This window comes from Diceros bicornis, chromosome 25, assembly GCF_020826845.1.
Source record: "Diceros bicornis minor isolate mBicDic1 chromosome 25, mDicBic1.mat.cur, whole genome shotgun sequence".
NCBI classification, from domain to species: Eukaryota; Metazoa; Chordata; class Mammalia; order Perissodactyla; family Rhinocerotidae; genus Diceros; species Diceros bicornis.
The window spans coordinates 47,362,748-47,385,095 of NC_080764.1; the positions used below are offsets into that span (position 1 = coordinate 47,362,748).

The following is a 22,348-nucleotide window of genomic DNA, read 5'->3' on the forward strand; positions in this document are numbered from 1 at the left end:
GTACCTTGATCTTGGACTTCCCAGCCTCCAGAACTGTGAGAAATAAATTTCTGTTGTTTATAAGCCTAGGGTCTTTTTGTTACAGCATCCCAAACAGACTAAAAAAAGTATGACTGCCTTCTATCCTCCCAATTGATTATTTTATACCTTCTCTTTGCCCCTTAAACTGCCTACGCAAACATCCCTCCTCTTGTCTTACTGATCATGCCTCATACCTTATACTTCATTGAGATAAAGAGAATCAATATTAGGCAGAAACTCTCTCACCATCTAATCATTGAATCTACTCATCTACCTGCATCTCTACTTATACTCACTACCTTTCTTCCTATTACTGTAAATTTTATGTTCATATTTCTAAGTCAACACTTCTACAGATGCCCTGGATCCTATCCCCTCTTGTTTTCTCAAAGACTTTACTCCTATAATATACACATTCTCTGTTATATCATTATTTTTTTCCCTCTCTACTGGATCAGACTTTGTATCCTCATCTTTCAGAATCCTACTTTGATCTCACATATTCCTCTGTTACCTCCATTTCTCAGCTCCTCACAGTAAAGTATCTTGAGATGTCTGTAGTGCTGCGTTCAATTCTTTGCATCACATTTTCTCTTGTGCTTGTCAAAGCACATCACTACATGTTGCCAAAATCCAGTGGTCAGATCTCTTCATTTTACTTGACTCATCAGCATGTTTCAACACCACTGGCCATGCTTTGTTGTCTTGGCTTTTAAGTCACCACACTCCTCGGGTTTTCTTCCTACTTCAAGGGCTACTCCTTCTCCATCTCCTTTGCCTGCTTCTTTTCCTCTAATCACTGGAATGCTCTCTACGAACACACTTTCTCTAGGTAGTTTTTCCTACATTCTGAAGATTCTCAACTTTTATCGTTGGTTCCTTACACAGAACTCAAGACTCACAACTTAATTTAGATTTCTAATAAGCATGTCAAACTTAAGGTGAGCAAAATAAGAATACCTCCCCCCATACTTTTTCTTCTCTAGTCTTTTTTCCTTTTGGTAAATGGTACAACCATCCACTCAACCTCAAGACAAAAACCAGGAGTTTCTTTTTTTTTTTTTACCACCTCTATATTTACATCACCAAGTCTGTAGGCTCTGCCTCCAAATATGTCTCACACCCATCGACTTCTATACCACTTTCGCCCAAACTACTCTCATGCCCTCCTGGATTACTGCAAGTGTCTTCTGCTGCGAATCTTCCTCCCCTTCCCTATGACCCATTCACCACATCACAGGTGGAACAAACCTTTTTACAATGTCATTAGATTATATTACTCCTTTCCAAAACACTCCCTACTGGTCTCTCATCACACTTTACATAAATTCCAAACGTATACCATGGGTAGATCCCCATGGTTGATTCAAAGCCCTACATGACTGGGCCCCTCCCTCTCTCTCCATGCTTATCCTGTACTACTCTCTCTACATTCCAGCTGCAGCAGTCTTCATGACGTTCCTTGAAAGAGCCAAGCTCTTTCCTACCTTGGCACTTTTGCAATTGAAGTTCCCTTTACCTGCAATGCTTTGATCCCAAATATTTCCACAGCTAGCTTTTTTATATCACTGAGACCAGCACAAAGTTCAGCTCCTCAGAGAAGCCTTCCCTAACCAATCAATCTAGAGTAACACCTCCCCTAGTCTCTCTCACTTCACACTGTTTTACATGTTTGCTGCACTTACCCTTACCAAAATTTCCTTGTTCATATATTACCTGTTTATTTTCTCTCTTCATTCACTAGAATTTAAGCTCCATAAGAACAGGAATCTTACCAGTCTTCCTTACCATTTTGTGTGTGTGTGTGTGTGTGTGTGTGTGTGTGAGAGAGAGAGAGAGAGAGGAAGATTAGCCCTGAGCTAACATGCATACTCATCTTCCTCTATTTTATATGGGACGCCACCACAGCATGGCTTGATAAGCGGTGCATCTGTGCATGCCCAGGATCTGAACCCGTGAACCCGGGGCCGCTGAAGCAGAGCACGCGCACTTAACCGCTATGCCACTGGGCCAGCCCCCTTACCATTATATTCACTATGCTTGTAAAAGTAGTAGATTCCTTAAAAATATTTGATGTATGCCCGTCCCTGAGCAAGTCACTCAACTTCTCTAACTCACATCTGTGGGCTTACTAGACTCAGCTCTGGGTCTAGGGAATACAAAGGTGAATAAGGCATGGCTCCTTGAGAATCTCATCCATTTATCCCTTCAACAAATATTTACTAATGTATATTGTACTGTGTTCCAGGTCCTGTTCAATCTCAGTGTTTAGTTCCTTCTTCAGTAAAATGGAATTTTGTTAACCAACTCTATTTCACAGAGTGTATAAGCAGGATGAGCATGAAAATTATGCACAAAAAGAGAAATGCTATAAAAATGTTACCTTACATATTACTATCCCTGCACCTGCCTCTTTCCTTTTGTCTGGTAAGGGACAGGAGCTTATGACAAGAGAGAGTCAACTGACAAAAACAGCTGTATAAACTCTGCTACTCACAGAAAGTAATAAAAATGAATAGCTTTTCACAGGTACATAGTGACTAAGACGTCTAACGCATCAATTCTTTAGATGTGATAGTAATGTCTTAATTTTCCGCACTTGTGTTGCACAAATAATTCTATTTACCCACATGGAAAATTAGGGAGTAGGGTGTGGCCTCCCTCAGCGCCACCCGGGCCAATCGCCCCTCTCCATCACCCCATCTGATCTTTCATAGACTGTAGGACACACATGGAGGGGCGTCAGGGACCTGGTGTGGGCCTGCAGAGCTCTTAAAACGCCTCCTAAGCGATGCGCCTGACACACGGTACGTGTGCAACAACTGCCTAACCCTTCAAAAGCATTGACGTAAAGTGCTGTCCGCTGTGATAAAGCCAACAGACACGGGCGCGTGTGAGGGGTGTGGGGGTGGAGGTGTGGGGGGAGGAGAGCTTTCCAGGATCAGCAACCAATCCTGGAACACGTCTCCAATCACAGGAGCATGTGAAGGGTCATTTACAGATATTCAGTATTAGTACAATAGGCTGCCCCTAATGAAACTAATTTTGCGGTCAGTCCGGACTGACAGACCTCTTCTTTCTGACTTGCGAGCACCTGTAAGACGAGAGAAAGAAAGAGGAGGCAGGGAGGGAACAAGGGAGAGCGGCGCGAGGCAGACGCGGGAGCGAAGAAGGAGCCGGGGAGAGAGGCGGTGGTCCGCGGCGCCGGGCGGAGGAGGGACGTGCGCTCCCGCGAACGGAGGGGGAGCGGCGGTCCTGGGGCCGCCGGAAGGGAACAGCCTGGAAAGGGAGAGTCGAGAAAAATGGACCCTACCTACAAGTCCTTTAGCATCCCCGCTGCCCCGGAGCGGCCCTGGCGCCCAGCAACCGCCGCGCAGACCACGCGCCGCTGTGGAAGCAGCCGCCAGGACCCGCCCTGCGCGCGGGCCGCGGTGCCAGACTAGAGGCGGTGGGCTCGGCCGGGGCGGCGGGGCGGGGCCTGGGCGGGGCTGACGGCGGCGGGGCGGGGCTTGCGGCGGGGTCTGGCGGCAGCGGGGCGGGGCTGGCGGGGGGCTGGGCGGGGCTGGCGGCGGCGGGGCGGGGCGGGGCTAGCGGAGGCGGTGCGTTGTGGTGGCGTGTGGTCGCCCTGGCCTGCGGAGGCGAGGGTTCCGGGATTTCCTGGGGCCGCGTGATGTGTTTTCAGCCTATTCAAGTCTTTCCTTTCCACTCTTTTCTGAATATTGGCCTACTGGGGTGTAAAAGTCCAGGCACAGAGTTGACGTCACGGGGCCTTTTAGCCAAAAAGCGCCAGGGGCTGCACATGCCAGAAGCAACTTGTCAAAACTCAGATCACGTTACCCCTTAGGTCAACTTAAATGTAGTGCAATCGCAGAAGGGCATAGTCTCTGGGGTCAAGACTGTCTGGGCTCAGAGTTCAGCACTGCCACTTTACAGCTATGGGACACAGGCAAATACATGATCTCCTCGAGCTGCGGTTTTCTCATCTGTAAAGGGTGCGCTGGTGGTTTGACAATAAATGAACTGATACATGGCGAGTGTCTGGAACAGGACTTGGTGCAAAGTAAACACTCAATATCTTGTTATCATATAGAACCTTAGGTGTCCGTCGTCGTCGTCCCCCCCCCACCCCGCCCCCGCCCAGGAAATCTTATGTAGTAACCTTAGGAAACAGGGCTGCTCTGGTTGAGGGTGGGCCCAGAAGCTTTGAGTTCTCAATTCCAAAGGTGGTCCATAAGGTTCCTCTAATGGAATCCCCAAGCTTCCTGAAATATAGGCAACAACTATTATCGGAGAAAGTCCAAACTTCTTAGAAAGACAAACTGCCGTTTTCTAATTTTTCTCCTGATGCTCCGAACAACTTTCACTCCTGCATACACATTACTCCTTTTTGCCTCCGTGTTTTTTCTAGCTATTCTGTCTATCGGGAATGTTCTCTTTCTCCTTTTCTTATTTATCACTTAAGATCTGATTCAAATTACAACTCTTTCTTGGGTGACTAAATAAGAAATTCTATTTTCATTGTAACCCCCTCCCACCTTCAGCATGGTGTAGACATCTCAGCAAGGATCGAAAGTTATTTTCTCCCTTGTTTTAGGAGAGTAGACAAGGTCTTTTGTGGTTATAGGGTTAAAGAAATGCTTTGTTGTCATGGTGGGGAAAGGAAAAGCAGGTAGATCCCCGAGGATACTGGGAGGAGGGACCAAGGTAGAGCTGTGAACAAGACCTTTGAGAGGAGCCTGACGCCCTCCAGGGCACTGCTCTGTGCCCCAGATGCAATGGACTGCTGGAGGTTAAGTGCTTTAGGGTCCATCTAAGGAAGTGGAGGGCACATCAACCAATGGAGTTTTGGAATCCTCATCAGGTCAGAGGGCTCAGGCAGATTTGAGTTAGTCAACTAAAACTTGTGCTATTACCTGCTCTCAAAATGGCATGAAGCAATTCCCACCTGTTACAGAGAACAACAGAAATTACTCATATAGAAATGTTCTGAAACGTTTAAAAATAATGTCCTTCATTTATTTAAGGACAATATGATGAAAATTTAACAATGGCTTAAAAAACATCGAAAGAAACGTCTGATACTTTTTCTTGTAAAAAATTAATAGTAACTTAGAAATAATTAAATTGGTTATATTAGCAACAATGCCATTGAAAGCAAAAAACTTCTGAGGAACAAGGAGAATCTTATTCATGACAGCATTTGTCAGTAAATTTAATACGATGAAAGCAGTTTTAAAAATATCTTTTTTTTAATCTCTCTCCTGAGTTTACTACCCTTTTTTTTTTTCTTTAATTTTATTTTTTTGTGTGTGAGGAAGATCAGCCCTGAGCTAACGTCCACGTCAATCCTCCTCTTTTTGCTGAGGAAGACCGGCTCTGAGCTAACATCTATTGCCAATCCTCCTCCTTTTTTCCCTCAAAGCCCCAGTAGATAGTTGTGTGTCATAGTTGCACATCCTTCTAGTTGCTGTATGTGGGACGCCGCCTCAGCATGGCCGGAGAAGTGGTGCATCGGTGTGTGCCAGGGATCTGAACCCCAGCCGCCAGTAGCAGAGTGTGCGCACTTAACCGCTAAGCCATGGGGCAGGCCCCTAAAAATATCTTCTAGATAAATGGTTCTGTACTTCTGAAAGCAATTCAATAAAAATAGAAATTTGGCCAATGATCTATTTGGTATGAATTAAGCGCCAATTTTCTCTTCCAGTCTTACCTCTCACTAATTCCCTTTATCAACCTTCAGTGTCAATCATTTATCATACCTTATATTATACTTCACCGTTTTCAAACTTTGCTAATATGCTGGTCCTCCGCCTAGTTGTTCCTTTCTTCACCTTACTCCCTAATATTAACCTATCAATCCAAATCATATCCACTCTTGAAGGTCCAATTCAAGTTATCACCTCCTTTAAGAAGTTCTCCTCACCGAAAAGATTTTTGAATAATTCATTTGGATTACAGCTATTTGTACATGTCTTATTTCCTTGTAAGGTTCTTGAAGGCAAGTATCGTGTCTTATTCATATTTGTATTCCCCACAGTGTCAATCTCCCACTAGAATTCAAGTTGCATCAAACAGAGCCCTTGAATATCTTGTTCATCGCTGTATTCCGCAGCACCAACCATACTGCCTGGCACATAGCAGGCACATTATATTTTGAGTGAGTGAATGAATGGGTTTTAAAACATAAGCTCCATGAAGGCAGGGATTTGTCTGTTTTAGTCATTGCAAAATGAATGTTTGAATATTACCATGAATAAATGATTTTTTGGAAACCTTAGCATTCACTATATACAATAAAAATTCTTCAATCTATATATTTTCAGGGAAGTCAAATATAAAGTATTTATGTTTTTGCCTTTCACCCAACTAATTCAGTGGATGATATATCTTTCTGAAAACAAGACACCTCCCAAAACTGCAAGAGTAAAATTTAAAAGAATCAAAATAAAATGGGTGTTTACATTAAGAGTAGTTTCAGTTTTCTTCCTTGTACTTTTCTGTGTTCTAAATTTTCTGCAATGGAAATATATTATTTTGTAATCAGAAAAAAATAATCAATAGTACTTTTAAAGAATGTAATGGATGAGATCATTTGCAAATGTATGGCTAAGGAAATTTTGAGGACACTCAAGCCTAATCGAGGTTATTTGGAGTTAATACTAGAAAAACACTGGAATGTGAAAATAACTTAAAGAGCTGAAACCTAATCAGTCTGCCAAAAAGAAAAGAGCTTCTTAGAGGGGAGATGGATAGCAATGACCCCAGAAAAAAGAAGGGCACTGAAGAACAAGAATTTACTATTTGTTTAGCACCATCCTTGGAAGTTTGGCACTCCTGCTGTGGACTGAATTGTGTCTCTGCAAATTCAAATGTTGAAGCCCTAACCCCCAATATGATGGTATTTGGAAGGGTGGGGCCTTTGGGAAGCAATTAGGTTTAGATGAGGTCCTGAAGGGGGGGCTTTCATGATGGGATTAGTGCCCTTCTAAGAAGTGACACCAGAGAGCTTCCATGCTCTCCCCCAGCCCCCTCTCTTTCCCCGCCATGTGAGGACACAGCAAGAAGGAGGCTGTTGGGAAGCCAGGAAGAGAGCCCTCATCAGAGCCCGACCATGCTGGCACCCTCACGTTGGACTTCCACCCTCCAGAACTGTGAGAAAATAAATGTCTGTTGTTTAAGCCACTCAGTCTGTGGTATTTTGTTGTAGTAGCCTGAGCAGACTAAAACAGACTAAGCAGTCTAAGATCTGAGCTCTTACGTAGCAGGTGGTTTTCTTATACTGGAAGAGGATCTCCTCACTGATTCAGTCAATAAACATTTGTTAAATGCCTACTGTGTTCCATGCCCTGTGCAAAGTGCTGAGGATTCAAAGGTGACCAAGACAAGGCTCCCACCTCTAAGGGACTGATTTAATGGGAGACAAACATGCAAACAAATTGAAAAAAGGGTTATAAGTGCTCTGACAGAAGTATGTGCAGGGCACATACACCCTTCTTTCAGGCACCCAGAGGTTAGAGTAATTGTTTCTATCTGTGGTTGGGGTGGGGTAAGTCTGGTTGGTCCGAGTCAACACTCTGCATCCAAAGTTAACTCTGAGTTCACCAAATAAGTGAAGAGCTGTGACTCACGATGTGGTGACAAACCCAAGACTTCACACAGTGAGCCCTGCAGAGGCCGATACTGACAGAGAGTCACAGAAATTCAGATGGTGGCTGTCCACCGAGGAGAGGGAGGAGAGAACTTGCTGTGTGCTTGGCAAAATGGAATGGGCTATTGGCAGGGGCTTACTGGGCTCTTCAACTATTTATACATGCTGAATTTCCATTTCTAATTCTTCTTTGGGCTCTTGGATATTTATAAAAACATTCTCCTTTACTTATACTAACTGTATTTTGTATAAATTAATAAGTATTCAAAGCCTGGTACCTGAAGAAAAACTACTGATGAACACGGAAATTAGCACTCACTGTGGCAGCCTTCGGCCTCACGTTGCCCTGTGCCGTCTAAGTCCTAATCATCCCCTATGTCCCAGCCGAGGTCCTGCTCTCTCTGGAAGCTGTGCCTAAACTGTACCTTACCTCCCCCGATTAGTGGGGGCTCCTGCTATGAGCTCCCTAGCACTCCTGTACTTCCTGCATCATAGCACTTATCACACTGCTTTTCAAGCTCTTGTTTAATTGTCTGTCTCCTCTATCAGATCCTTAAAGACAGTCTTAATAATGTGCCTGGGTCACCAAAGCCTTTCAGTAAGTATTTGTTGAATGAATCTAGTTTCAGAGCCTGTGAAAGGCTCTGAAGGACTAGATGAGCATTAAGTTTACGGTGCTACCACCAAGGTGCACCTAACCAATGAAGTTCAGTTTGAAAGATCCATCTGAACTTTGGTATAAATTAATCCAGTCCCAATTGAGAACATAAACACTAAGGGAATACAATACCACAGAGTAACCAGAGTCAGGCTGCCATAAAATATGCATGCCTTAACAGGCTTCAAATTATGTTAGCTTAATAAAAGTTAAGCTAGTTTTGAACAGAGATGAAAGTCATGGTGGAAGGGGTTGGAATGGTAGTCTAATGACAAGAGAGGAGTGGACAGGCTATATGCAGATCAGCTTGGTGGGATCAGAATATTCTAATCCATCCATTTAATACATATCTAATATCTACTTCAAGATTAGATTGAACTCTGAATTCTAGGTTAAAGAGTTTAGATGGGAAGTAACAAATAAGTAATAAATGCTTCAGGTATACAACATGATAAGAGCTGTACACGGTATTTGAACATGACTATTCTAGCAACTAGGCAGGAGTTGACCTAGAGTAAAGAGAACTTATGGGTGATACACAAAAGCAGAGATGGTCTGTTGAATAAGTGGGATAAAGCGTGACCTATGCAGACAAGCCTTTCTTCTGTCTTCTCTCCTGGCAAGTCACAATGTCTGAAACTCCTGCCACAGAAGTCAGTCTTTTGATTAAAGGTACCATCTTTAGAAAGCCCTGTTAACATGCAAGAATATGCTAAGTGATGGCAATACCCAACACAATGGTACTTCTGACTTTTAAATCTGATCTTCCCATCCTTCTAGGAATGTGAACACTCATTGACAGATGACACTTTTCAGCCTCCTCACAGCTGGACGTGGTCATCACCAACAGAATGTAAGAGGAGAGATATGTCTAACTCCCTCATCACTTCCTTAAAAATAAATTGCTTGCCTTGGACTTTCTTTTTTCCTTCTTCCTGAAGGCTAGAAAGGGGACATGGGAGAGATCCATCTTTAACCTGTGGCCTAAGCTAGGGCATGGTGGAGCCTCAAGACAGAAGGACACGGGTCTCTGAGTAGACCTCATGAGCAGAGCAACCCTGTCAGCATTGACCAGGCAGTCAGTTTCATGAGAAGGAAATAAATTACTATTTTCTTTTAAGTACTGTATTTTTTGTTTCTTCCTCATAGCAGCTTAACTTACCCTGATTAATATGATATTCATGAGAGTGACATAGATTTGAAAATTGGCCCTTTCTCACCTAGAGAACAGGAAGAGCCTGAAGATGTAGGTCACAAGAAACAACCAAGAAAGGGCTGGACCAGGGCAATCCTTAGCAGGAGGCAAACTCAGAGGGGCCACAGAAGTGGAGGACTCTGTGGGGCCAGCCAGCAGGTAGGATAAGGGGTTCTTTCATCTAGATAGGTGCAAGAGGAAGATCCAAGAGAGATACTCTGTGTACTTAAAAATTCTGGTGGGACCAATCAGTTACAATAATTCACAGAAAGGTAGTAAGAAGGGTAGAAATGGAGAAGAGGCAGATTAGCAGGGAAAGTGAGGGTAGAAACTGATGAGAGATTACATTATGGTATTTAAAAAGAAAAGAAGATCCAAAAACAATTCAAAGCATGAGAGGCTAGGTGACCATGCATCATAAAACTGTGACAGTACCAGTAACTTAGAGTGAGCTGTTGGCTACCAGAACAGGACACCAAACTTGATCTTTCCCATGTTAATTTTAAGTTGTGGTGGTACATTAAAGTGTGTGTGTCCCCACACAGATTAAGATATATGATGGAGTGTTTGGAAAAAAAAAAGAAGGTAGAGAGATCAGGTTGGAGATGTAGAACATTACCACCCACATGGAAAGGGTAATGGTTGAAAATGCTGTTTAAAGAAATAGCCACACTTTTGGTTCTGTTACATTTTAAGCTTAAATATTACATCTTTCAATATCCATCTTGATAAAAGTAGCCTCTGGTAGCAGCTTTCCAATCATTATATTCAGCATTCTCTCTTTTCACCTCTAAACTTGTTCAGAGGTCTCTCCTTGAACTTCTTCATTGTTATTTTGATGTTCAACTTTCTGGAGAAGCCTGGGGCCCAGCAAACCAATGAGGAGACTTCCAGCTGGGGCTGTGATGAGGATGGACAAAAATGCCACTGTCAACACATCCATTCCGTATTCTTCTAACTGTTTCTCTCCATGTGACCTCGCTGTGTCCAAAGCCACAGATCCTATTGCAGCCTATGAAAGTTTAATGGTGAAGTTGGACACATAAGACAAGCACATAGAAAAGAGGTGAATTATTTTATCATTTGCAAAAACAAATTGCTTGTTCTTTTGTTCAAATAAGAAAGTCCTTGCTTTCAAAGTCTACTGCAGTTGGTTTTGGTATTCTGAAAACTCTCCTACTCTTGCACAGGGAAGGGATGGTGATTCATATGTACCTAGTTGCAGAAGGCAGGGTAACAAATATCAGGCAAATATATTTCAAAACACAAGGCAAATACAGTCTCATGATATAATTAACTATAACATGATTCTGTATACTAAATTCCTCATGAGTAAAGTTACTGGTCATCTCATTCTTTTGTCTTTAGGAACTTGGAATTAAGGAAGGACAAGATGAAAAAAATGCAGTGATACTTACTAGAAGATGGTGAGGTTTTAAATGAACAACCATAAGTATATGTATTGCTTTAGAGCCTAAACTAATTGTTAAACATAAGAAACGTGAAAGTGGTACACACCTTCAAAACTTGAAGTTGACTTATTAGGTATTTGGTCAACTCTTTGCCTTAAGTCTTGGTGAAATGTTTTATTTAAAATTTATTTACTGGGAAGTATTATGAAAACTCTCATTTTCTTTTAGAGGCAAAATGCAATATTATCAGTGCACATGGGAAAATAATGTATTAATCAATCTGGTTATTCCCTTATTCCACAGAACACAACAATGTTACCCTCTAGGACAATGAAACAGAAGAAAGAAAGTCAGTGTGGATGAGACACAATGGCAGAGACTACTAATTGCCCACCGATATCTGAATGGCCCTTTTCCCTTCTATACTAGAACTCCTGAGTTTTAGCTGGTCACATTGTTGTCCAAACAGACATTTTTTTCAGCCTTCTTTGCAACTAGAAGAAGCTACGTATCTAAGTTCTGGCCATTAAGAGGTGAGTGAAAGTGATAAATGCTACTTGTTGATTATTCCCTGAAGAGAAATGGACACTTGCACATCATTCTTTTTCCTGTTCCCCCTGAATGAGAAATGGTGAAAGTTGGACGCATGGATGGAAGGCAAATGCTGAGGATAGCGTCACCCTGCCACCTCTGGAATGCCCACGCTGGACTGTTGGTGGGAGAGAAATAAATATCTATCTCATTTAGTCCCTGTATTCGAGGGCTATCCAGGTTACCTTGTAGCATAACTAATTCAACATTTCATGAATTCTTGGCAAGAACTGCACACATTACGATGTATATTTCTCTTTCAGTTCTCTGTTGTGTGTGTAATGTGTATGTGTCTGTATGTTTCGGGGTTTGTATGTATGCTGAGTTGTGATTTAAAATATATTTCTTACAGTAGATCATAGACAAAAAGGTTTGAAGAACACTAATATGGAAAAACTGCATAACAAGAAAGACTTGTTTCTTATGCAGTGGCAAAAGAAGAAAAAAGAAAATTCTATACAGTACTTACCTCACAGAATATACATTATTCAACACATCTTAGGTAATTTCTCCTTATTTTAAATTTGCTTTGATAGCAGGAAAGTGCCATCTTTCAAATTTTAACCTTTAGAAACAAATCTTTCATACCAAAGCTACTAGAGTAATTATTTTGATATTTACCTACTAAAGTTATCAGAAGTAGTGTAGAAGCTGGAGACACTGTGAGGGCGAAACTATCCCCCACTTATTGCACCATATTAACCTCACAGTATTCTTAGCCATTATGTCCCAGACATCTCTCAAAGTCTGATGGAAAAAAAACTTCTCTGGGATAATTCCCAAGCCCACAGCCACACCAAATCTGGCATATAGTTACAGAGCGTACACATCCCTCAAAGCTTCCTAAATTAAAAACATCTGATTTTCATTTCATGAAATAGAAATTTACATATTTAAATAATTACAAGATAATCAAGGATGGAACAGTTAAATCTCATTTGCTATAATTAGTCTGAAAATATACAATACGATTAGGGGTATTTATAACAAATGATAATCTATACAGTTCTAATTTAATTAGCAATTACAGGTCCTCTACGAAATATTTGGTCGATAACTTCAAGCACCTGTGAGTGCCTTGTCCATTAGTGCACAGATTTGGGTCATGTGATTGAGATAACAGGAAGTTCAGCTAGTTTGAAAAATGTAATATTAACTAATAATCTAGGAAATCAATAAAGCATTTTCTGAGTTGTTTTTCAATAAATCTTTCTCCATTATATATAAAGACTGTGGTCAAGCATAACTGATCATAAATCATATTGACACTGAAGTATTTACAAATACTAAAATGGGCCATGCTATTTCTTTTTTCTTTTTTTGTGTGAGGAAGATCAGCCCTGAGCTAACATCCATGCTAATCCTCCTCTTTTTGCTGAGGAAGACTGGCTCTGAGCTAACATCCATTGCCAATCCTCCTCCTTTTGTTCCCCAAAGCACCAGCAGATAGTTGTACGTCATAGTTGCACATCCTTCTAGTTGCTGTATGTGGGATGCGGCCTCACCACGGCCGGAGAAGCCGTGCGTCGGTGTGCGCCGGGGTTCCAAACCCGGGCCGCCAGGAGTGGAGCGCGTGCACTTAACCACTAAGCCACGGGGCCAGCCCAGCCATGCTATTTCTGTTTCACTCTCTTCTTAGAAGACATTAAAATGAAAAGAGTTAATAACTCTCTACTCTCTCTCTGGGTGATTTAGAGAGCTGTGACTGATAGAAATTGAAACTCCTCCCTCCTGCTACTACTGCTTTTCCGTAGTGTAGGGATTTATTGGATTTTTAGTTGTACCCTCATGATCTAAAGAAATTTAAATGAGCTGTCATATTTAAGGAATAGGTACACCAAAAATAAAACTTTTAAAGAGTAGATATAGTATAAATTCTTTTCATAAATCAAACTTAATTACTTATTTTCACCAAATTTGAACAAGCCCTCTTATTCAAAATTTTAAGGGATCATATTGAAATAGGAGTTAGGATCCATTGTTACCTGGACTGTAGCCTTCGGAAGCCATGCAAAAGAAATAAATATCTTTTCCTTTATGTTAAAACCAGCAAAACACACCATCAGAAATGTAGTCAAAATTCGTATCAGTACTGCAATGCCCAGGGTGGCAACACAAAGGCCTGTAAGAAATACTCAATTTTTAGACATAATGGAATACTGGGGAAGAAATGGAATCTCATGATTATTGATTCACAATTCTATCAAGAGAAATAATCTAAAAACATTAAAAAATTAAAAAGACAAAAACGGTTAGGCACAATCTGTCGAAACATCAATATTAAGGAGCAATCAGACCGTTTGTTTAAAAGAAGGTGTTTGCTCTAGATTAAAACCAGAAATTAATTAAATATATTTGCATTTCTGCAAAGGAGATTTGAATGTTATTTCTCTTATGCTTTACAGCAAGAACCACACTTTCTTCCATATGCTTAATCAGAATTTATTAAATTATAACTAAGCATAACAGGATTTGGACCATGTAGTGGTATACAAAAATGTATAATGTACACACTTTGCCTCTATGAACTTCAAAGTCAGAGGGAGACAGAAACATAAACAACTAAAAGGTAACTGCAGTATAAACACACAGGTTAAGAGGGCATAGAAAAGGAAAAAATTAATATTTTCATCAAAGTGGTTGAGAATTCTTTCGAGCATAAGACCAGAGGTGATATTCAAAGTATTTATCAGCCAGTTTGGAGGCAATCGGGCAATCAGAACAGAGCTGGCTGGGCACTGACCACCCAGAACAGACACTGGCAGTCTACTCTGCTCACCATGCTGGTGTGCACACTGACTGCCCACTGGCCCCGGCCGACACGTGCAGCTACTGCATCCAGCCCTGCAGAATCCTTCGCTGATGGAGATAAGTTCACTCTGACTTGCAAAATAAGAGTGTGACTAGGGCAATGCAGGCTACTGGACCTGAGAAAGGCACAGCTAAGGTGGCCACTAGGTAATAGGGTAGTTTTTGAAAAAGTAACATTTGTTGAGTGCTTACTCTGTGCCAGTACTTCTGTGCCAGAAATACTGTATTTCTTACAGTATTCTACTGTATTTCTTACAGTAAAGCTTTAAACACATTACTTGACTTAATCCTTACAACCTGTGGGGTAATTATTCTCACTTTACAGTTGAAAAAAAAACGAAGTTCAGAAAGGATAAATAACTTTCTGAAGTTCAAAAGTCTGGTAAAACACCAGACAGACATTGCTGGAGGCTCTATTGTGAATCTGCAATATGGTGTCTTTACGGAAAAGTTCTGTGGCTCTTTGTTGGAGGGTATTTCTCCCAGGTTGGTAGATTTTCAAAAGTATTTGTTGCCTGAAGTACAAGATACAAAAGAGAGGATGCCATTCCCAGGAGGGAACATTGACGGTTCGGGGAGAAGATGATGAGGAAGTTTTAGACACTGAGTCTGAAGTTCTGTGGGATTTACAAGTGGTGATGTCCCATCAGCGACTGGATATACTGATTTAGAGATACAGGTTTTGGAATTACACAGTTTATAAGTATTCCGCACTGAGTGCAGAAGAGCTCAGGGAAACGACAGAGTGGAGCATGGAAGGCTTCTGAAAGAACTTGAGGAAGAGCAGCGTTTAGGCCCTGTATAGTGTGAAGCAGGACTCAACGGGCACCGGAAAACGTGAAAATTCACTGTAAAAAGTGTTTTAAAGAGGTCAATAGCATCAAGTGCTGCTGAGCGATAGAGTAAAACAAAGACTGATAAGTATTTAGCAATATAACCTTGGTGAGAGCAGGGTCAGTTGTGCGATTGGCAGAAGCTGGACTGAAATGTACTGAGGAAGGGAATGAGAGCTGAAATGGAAAAGGGGGAAACAATTACCTCTTTAGAAAAGTTTGAAAAAAGGAAGAGAGAGAGAGAGTGGTAGGTGAGGGGGGAAATGAAATGGAGAAAGGATATGTATATATATATTTATTTAAATTTTGATTGTGGTAAAATACACATAAAATTTACCATCTTAATTTTTAAGTGTACAGTTCAGTAGCATTAAGTTAAACATTCACATTTTTGAACCAACCTCCAGAACATTTTCATCTTGCAAAACTGAAACCCTATACCCATTAAACAGCAAGTCCCCATTTCCCCTGCCCTTTTGAACCAATCTCCAGAACATTTTCATCTTGCAAAACTGAAACCCTATACCCATTAAACAGCAAGTCCCCATTTCCCCAGCCCAAAGCCCTGGCACCACCATTTTCCTCTCTGTCTTTATGAATCTGACTACACTGGATACCTCATATAAGTGGAATCACACAGTATTTGTCTTTTTTGTAACTGACTTAGTTTACCTAGTGTAATGTCCTCCAGGTTCACCCATGTTGTCGCATGTATCAGAATGGAAAGATATTATTTTAACTTAGGAGAGATTAAAATCTGTTTAAATTCTGAAGAAGAGAAAACTGTGACAAGGATATCCGAAGATGTATGAGAAAAGGGAAGGAATCTATGTGTGAGATCTAGAAGGAGGTGGCAGGGAATGGGATCCCTAGTATGGACGGAAAACTACTGTGATGCAAGGAAAGAAGGAAATGGTGAGTACAGATCTTCCTCGATGTACGATGGGGTTACATCCTGATAAACCGATCATAAGTGGAAAATGCATTTAATATGCCTAACCTACCAAACATCCTAGCTTAGCCTAGCCTCCCTTCAACGTGCTCAGAACACTTACATTAGCCTACAGTTGGGCAAAATTATCTAACACAAAGCCTGTTTGATTATAAAGTGTTGAATATCTCATGTAATTTCTTGAATACGTACTCAAAGTGAGAAACAGAATGGCTGTCTGGGTACAGAATGGTTGTAAGCCTATGGGTTGTTTAGCCTCGTGAATGCATGATGACTGGGAGCTGCGGCTGCTGCTGCCGCCCAGCATCTCTAGAGAGAATCCCACCACATATCGGTAGCCCAGGAACAGATCAAAATTCAAAATTCGAAGTATGGTTTCTACCGAATGCACATCACTTTCATACCACGGTAAAGTCAAAAAATCCTAAGTCAAACCATTGTCAGTCAGGGACCGTCTGTTTATGCGTGCAAATTAATTTTTAAGTGAGGTACTACGAGTCAAGAGTTTTAGCATGATGGCTTGGAAATGTATGAATGAATAAAAGAATGAATGAAAAAACATTTCTATTCCATGGATACATATTATAGAACTGACTAGTAATCTTTCAAATTCTGGCCCTTGATCAGGACAAGGCTAGAGGAACATTCTTATCCTTGGAAAAAAATTTTAAGGCCTGCATTTTCTTGATAGTAGTTAGCAGTGTCATTTTCTTTACAAGGAACAATATTAAAGGCATAAAACTTACTGTCTTCCATTGACAAACATTCTTTTCTAACCAACTATTTAACAGACTTAGATCATTATTAACTTTTTATAGAATTGTGACAGTTGGAACCACTGAATATAAACCTACTAAAGATATTTCAACTGAATATAAAAAGAGTTGATTTCAGCAAAAGTACTACTTTGAAATTCTTACCTACAGTTTCTGGTCTGAGAGATATGATAGATACCTCTGCTCCAATCAGTCCAAAGAGAAGGGGCTGGAAGATGTCCCAGGCAACTGCAATAATCTTTTCAACCTCTGCCTGAAAGAAACACACAAACACACACATGGATTTTTATTACGTGAAGTTAGAAGTTCTAAGAATTTTACTAATTTTAAATTTGAGCCAATTTGACCTGAGATAGGCTTTATCTCTGTGGCATCTGTAAATAAGAAATTAGCTAGAATACAGCAAAGAATCGCATAAAGATACTTCTAAAACAGTTAAGGTATTATATGAGGTGCTTTGGTGTTGGTTTGCAAAAGGATGTTAATTATAAAGAGTCTTATAAAGTAATCTCAGGAGGACTTCTACTTCTGAATACATGATGTGTGTGTGTGTACATACTATAATACTTAGTGTTATCTCCCAGTTTAAAATTTTATGTTAATTTTCATTCAACGATATGATTTAAAGATCTTGTAATATTTGTACATATATCTAGATATGTACCTCATTATTGCTGCATAGTAATCTATGATATGGAAGCACCATAGTTTATTCAATCATTTCTTTATTGATGGACCTTTAAATTGTTACCAATTTTATTTTATCTTTATAAAAAATACTCTTTATGATTATCTCAAATCATGCACAAAAACAAAATACAGGTACAGTGAAGTGCTGTGCCAGTTATTAACGTATTACCCCGTGGCTCCAAATCCTTCTTTCATCGTTGCTCTGCAGAAAATGGAGCTGGACCCTTTAAACCTTTCTCCTTTGCTAGCTGGACCATATTAAATTTTGTCACTAGAGGGCATCGAAGAGATATTGCAAGAGGGAGGCGCTCTTCCAGTTTTCTGTGGCTCCTACTAGAGGATCCTTCAGCAACAGGCTTCTGCAGCTCAGGTGGCTGCTCCAGCGCCAGGCTCCTAGAGTGCACGGCGGCCAGCAGCACCCAGGTGGCTGCTCCAGCGCCAGGCTCCTAGAGTGCACGGCGGCCAGCAGCACCCAGATGGCTGCTCCAGCGCCAGGCTCCTAGAGTGCATCATGGCCAGCAGCACTCAGTAGTCAGCAGCTTCCCCAGCCTACTCCTGGGGTGACTTCACAGCCAACTCCCTTGGGCAACATACCTCCTCATGTACCCCAGAGAGTGGATTTCCTGCAAGTTTGTAGAGTAGATTTCCAGCAAATTCTGCAGGCAGGGCACCACGGTAACTTCTCTGGCATCCAGTGAACCAAGGCTCTAACAAAGTCTGGAGCCCTGGGGGCAGGAGCAGGTGGGGTGGGGAGGTGGAAGGGGATGCTCCATCTCAGTCCTAGGGGTTTATAGCTGCTATTCCGATATTCTTTACGGGCCTCTTTACATCTTACAAGACAACCCCTTGATATCTGATCCCCAGTATGGTTAATAATAAACTTTCCCTATTCCAGTGAGTATATGATTTCTTTTTCCTTATAAGACCCTAATTGATATAAGTACTAGCTTTATAACACATAATACAAAAACCCTAGGAAAAGATTGACACAATTGACTAGAGTAAAGTTAAAATGTTTTGTGGCAAAAGAAACCATAAAAAAAATGATAGGTGACAAACCAGGAGAAAATATCTGTACTATGTGTAACAGAATAAGGAGCAATATCCAATCAATAAGAAAAAGACAGACTCTAATAGAAAAATGGCCAATGCATATGTATAAGTAATTCATACAAGAAGAAACACAAATGGCCAAAACACATAAGATACTAAAACTCAGTAATCAGAGAAACACAAATTAAAATGATATACCATATTTTTTTGTGTGTGGGAGGCCATCACACTGGAAAAATGGAAGTCCTCAAAAATATTTCATGTACTCAGAACTCCAATGAAAGCAAAGGCCTAAAGAGTTTTCTTTATCAAATTGTTTTTATTTCTAAACTTTGACAAAGGCCACAATTTTTTTGTTTTGTTTTGTTTTTGTTTTTTTGCTTTTTCCTGAGAAGATCCACCCTGAGCTAACATCTGTTGCCAATTTCCTCTATTTTCTATGTGAGCCGCCATCACAGCATGGCCACTGATAGACAAATGGTGTAGGTCTGTGCCCAGGGACTGAACCCAGACTACCAAAGCGGAGCATGCCAAACTTAACCACTAGGCCACTGGGGCTGGCCTCACAATTTGGTTTTTGATTGTAACATTTTAGACTAATTGAACATCAGACATGGGCTTATATCTTGTAAAACTTAAAAATGGGAGAAGAGCCACAATGTAGTTTCTTGTGGCTTTTTCATAACTTCAAAACTAAAATGAATTTGTTTATAAAGAAAATGGAGGGGCTGGCCCTGTGGTGTAGTGGTTAAGTTTGGCATGCTATGCTTTGGCGGCTTGGGTTCATGGGTTCGGATCCCGGGCATGGACTTGACACCTCTCATCAGACATGCTGTGCCAGCAACCCACATACAAAATGAGGAAGATTGGCACAGGTGTTAGCTCAAGGCTAATCTTCCCCAAGCAAAAAAAAAAAAAAAAAAAAAAAAGAGGGAGATTGACAACAGCTATTAGCTCAGGGCGAACATTCCTCAGCAAAAAAAAAAAGAAGAAAGAAAACGGAGTCTTTGAATAGGCTAAGTATAAAAGAAGATATGAGCTCAGGGAAGACTCACTGAAAGTTAAGGCCACGTTACACATCTGTATGCACCATTAGTAAGAACCTTCAAAAATATACATCACCTTCCAGGATGGACAAAAGGGGAAAGTTAAGAGAAATGTAAGTTTCATCATGCATTAAATATCTACTTACGTTGACACTTCTCTTCTTAGAGAGAAGAACATTTCAAGATGCAGAAGATCCAAAATATATCAAGAAAAACATCTCATAACTATAAAGGTCAGCAAAAGAAGCATTGGATTTGAAAATAGATGAAAAATATAGATAAAAAACGTTTTAAAAAAGAGAGTGCATTTGAATACAATAATGGCAAGACTGTAAGGAAAACCAAGCAGAAAAGTACAAAATAATGTCAGAAAACTACAGCCACAAAGAAAATTTTATAAAACATTTTAGCTTTTCAAACCATAACTCAATAACAATATTGCTATAGCACTGAGTTTACACGTGTTTCATTTCCTTTTCCCCACATAAGAATTACAATAATTCTTTAGATATTATTATTATTTTCCTCAGTTTACAGTTGAGGAAACTGAGTATTAGAGATGGTAAGTGACTTGCTTGGGATTACACATCTAGACAGTAGAATCTCTGGGATTGGAATCCCAATTTCCATATATTAAATTTTATGCTCTTTTTATTGTTTGCTGCTCTAGAGGTAGTTATAGAAATAATTAGCATATTCTGACTGAGCACTGTGCTTTACATAGGACATTTCACTCAATCCTCCACTCTATGAAGTTATTGCTATTATCATTCCCCACTTTAGAGATACAGAAATCGAGAACTGAGAAGGTAGATACCTTGTACATGGTCATAGAACTACTAAGTCGTGGGGCTGAGATTAACCCAGGCAGTCTGAGCGCTCAGACCCTACACTATACTATGGAACAAGGAAGAAAAGCAGCCCAAAACCTGGACTCATTGGTTTGGTGCCTTCAGAAGTAGGAAAGATATGGAGAGTGTCTGCCACATAACTGATTCAATGAAGATTCGTTTTCTTACCTTTCTTTAGGAAATCATTTTCATCTACTCAAACGGTGTGTTTTCATCCTGGCTCTGCCACTTACTAGCTTGGTGGCCTTAGGCAATCTATCTACTATCTCCAGGCCTTGGCACCCTGATTTGTAAAATGGGCCTAATATGTCCCTCTCAAGGTTACTGTAAAGAATAAATGAGATAACATGTAAGCTTTCACCAGGAAAGAGATCTTTAAGAAAAAAAAACTGTTGAGGAAAAGTCATAATAAGAGATTGATAGATCTGACCATGTGAAAATACAAGATATTTGTGTGTTAAAAATGAACAATAAAAGGCACAAAGGTCTGCTATCATATAGGTAGATGTGTGTGTATCTTACAGATCAATAATCATTACATTCAACTTCAGAAGATAATGGACAAAAGAAAAAGAAAAAAATACAAGTGTCTAAGTATATGAAAAAGTGTTCAATTTTATTGTTAATCAAGGAAGCATAAAAGAAAACAAGATATCACTTTTTACTATCAGTAAAGCTAAAGATTAAAAACAATCACATTCTAAGGCAGTGTTTCACAAAGTGTGGTCCCCAGGCAAGCAGCATCAGCATCACCTGGGAACTGATCAGAAGTGCACATTCTCAGGCCCCACTGTAGTCTAACTAAATCAGAAATTCGGGGGGTGGGGTCCAGAAATCCAATTTAACAAGACTTACAGGTGATGCTGAAGTTTGATAAACACTATTCTAAGCTGATGAGGATGTAATGAGATAGGTACTTCACATATTACTGGTGGAAAAGTAAATGGATACAACCCTAGAAAGCAACCAGTTTGGTAATGTGTGTCAAAAACCTAAAAATGTTCACATTATCTGACCCAAAAAATTTAGCATTAGGAATCTGCCCTAAGGAAATGATATTGGATTTTAGCATAATTTAAAATAGCAGAGTCTGGAAATAATCTAAATATATAGCCATAAGAGAATGGTTTTAAAAAGCTTATGGTGCATCCACGTGTGTGTGTCTGTGTGTCTGTGTGTCTGTGTGTAGATAAAGAGACATATATAGGAGAGTAACCAGAGGTGAATATGAAAAAAAAAGGCTCCTAGTTCTCTCTCTGGGTTGTGGGATTACATTGACCTTCTATGTAAGCAGCTGGGCTGCGGGCAATTCAGGTAAAGTTATGAGAAATGCAAACAAATAGATGATTTGTTTTGGTTTATAACAGTCTTTTCTATATGACATACATCATAGTTTTTCTGAAGAATCGTGTAATTGGAACCGACCAAAGTTCCCATCCTGCCTTTGTCGTCTGTGCCCAGAGCTAATGTCCACTTGCAGTAGGCATCAGTCTCCCCCTGAATTCCCTGTTGCTAAAACTACTCTTTTATGCTGTATTCCAAATGATATGGCTCCTTTTTACTATTTATCTTTTTATCCTATCATTAACTTAGAGACAATCTTAAATTGCAAAGTTTAGAAGTATGATGTTTTTAATACACTTGGTATGTGTTACTCAAATAGATGTCAAAATATAAAAATGTGCCCTGCACAATGATGCTATTGTTGTATTATGGTTAGCATAAGTCACTTTGGAGTCAGATAAACCTGAGCTTAAATCCCAGTGCCACCTTCTGATTTTGTGACCTTAGACATGTTATTTAAGTCTTTC

At 40.4% G+C, this 22,348-nt stretch overlaps 1 protein-coding gene across 7 annotated transcripts in view; it reads right to left on the reverse strand.

Moving 5' to 3' along the window:
- Positions 1 to 7,291: 7,291 nt before the first annotated feature.
- The window catches only part of LOC131421878 (sodium/hydrogen exchanger 9B2), an 83,508-nt gene continuing 68,451 nt past the window's right edge, over positions 7,292 to 22,348 (reverse strand). For all 7 annotated transcript variants that reach the window (XM_058568784.1, XM_058568783.1, XM_058568780.1 and 4 more), the window contains 3 exons: positions 17,042 to 17,150; positions 13,511 to 13,647; positions 7,292 to 10,534 (listed from right to left, as the gene is read on the reverse strand). In XM_058568784.1, the coding sequence (XP_058424767.1) occupies positions 10,313 to 10,534; positions 13,511 to 13,647; positions 17,042 to 17,150 (468 nt within the window). In that variant the 3' untranslated portion in view covers positions 7,292 to 10,312. The remainder of the gene's footprint in view (positions 10,535 to 13,510; positions 13,648 to 17,041; positions 17,151 to 22,348) is intronic.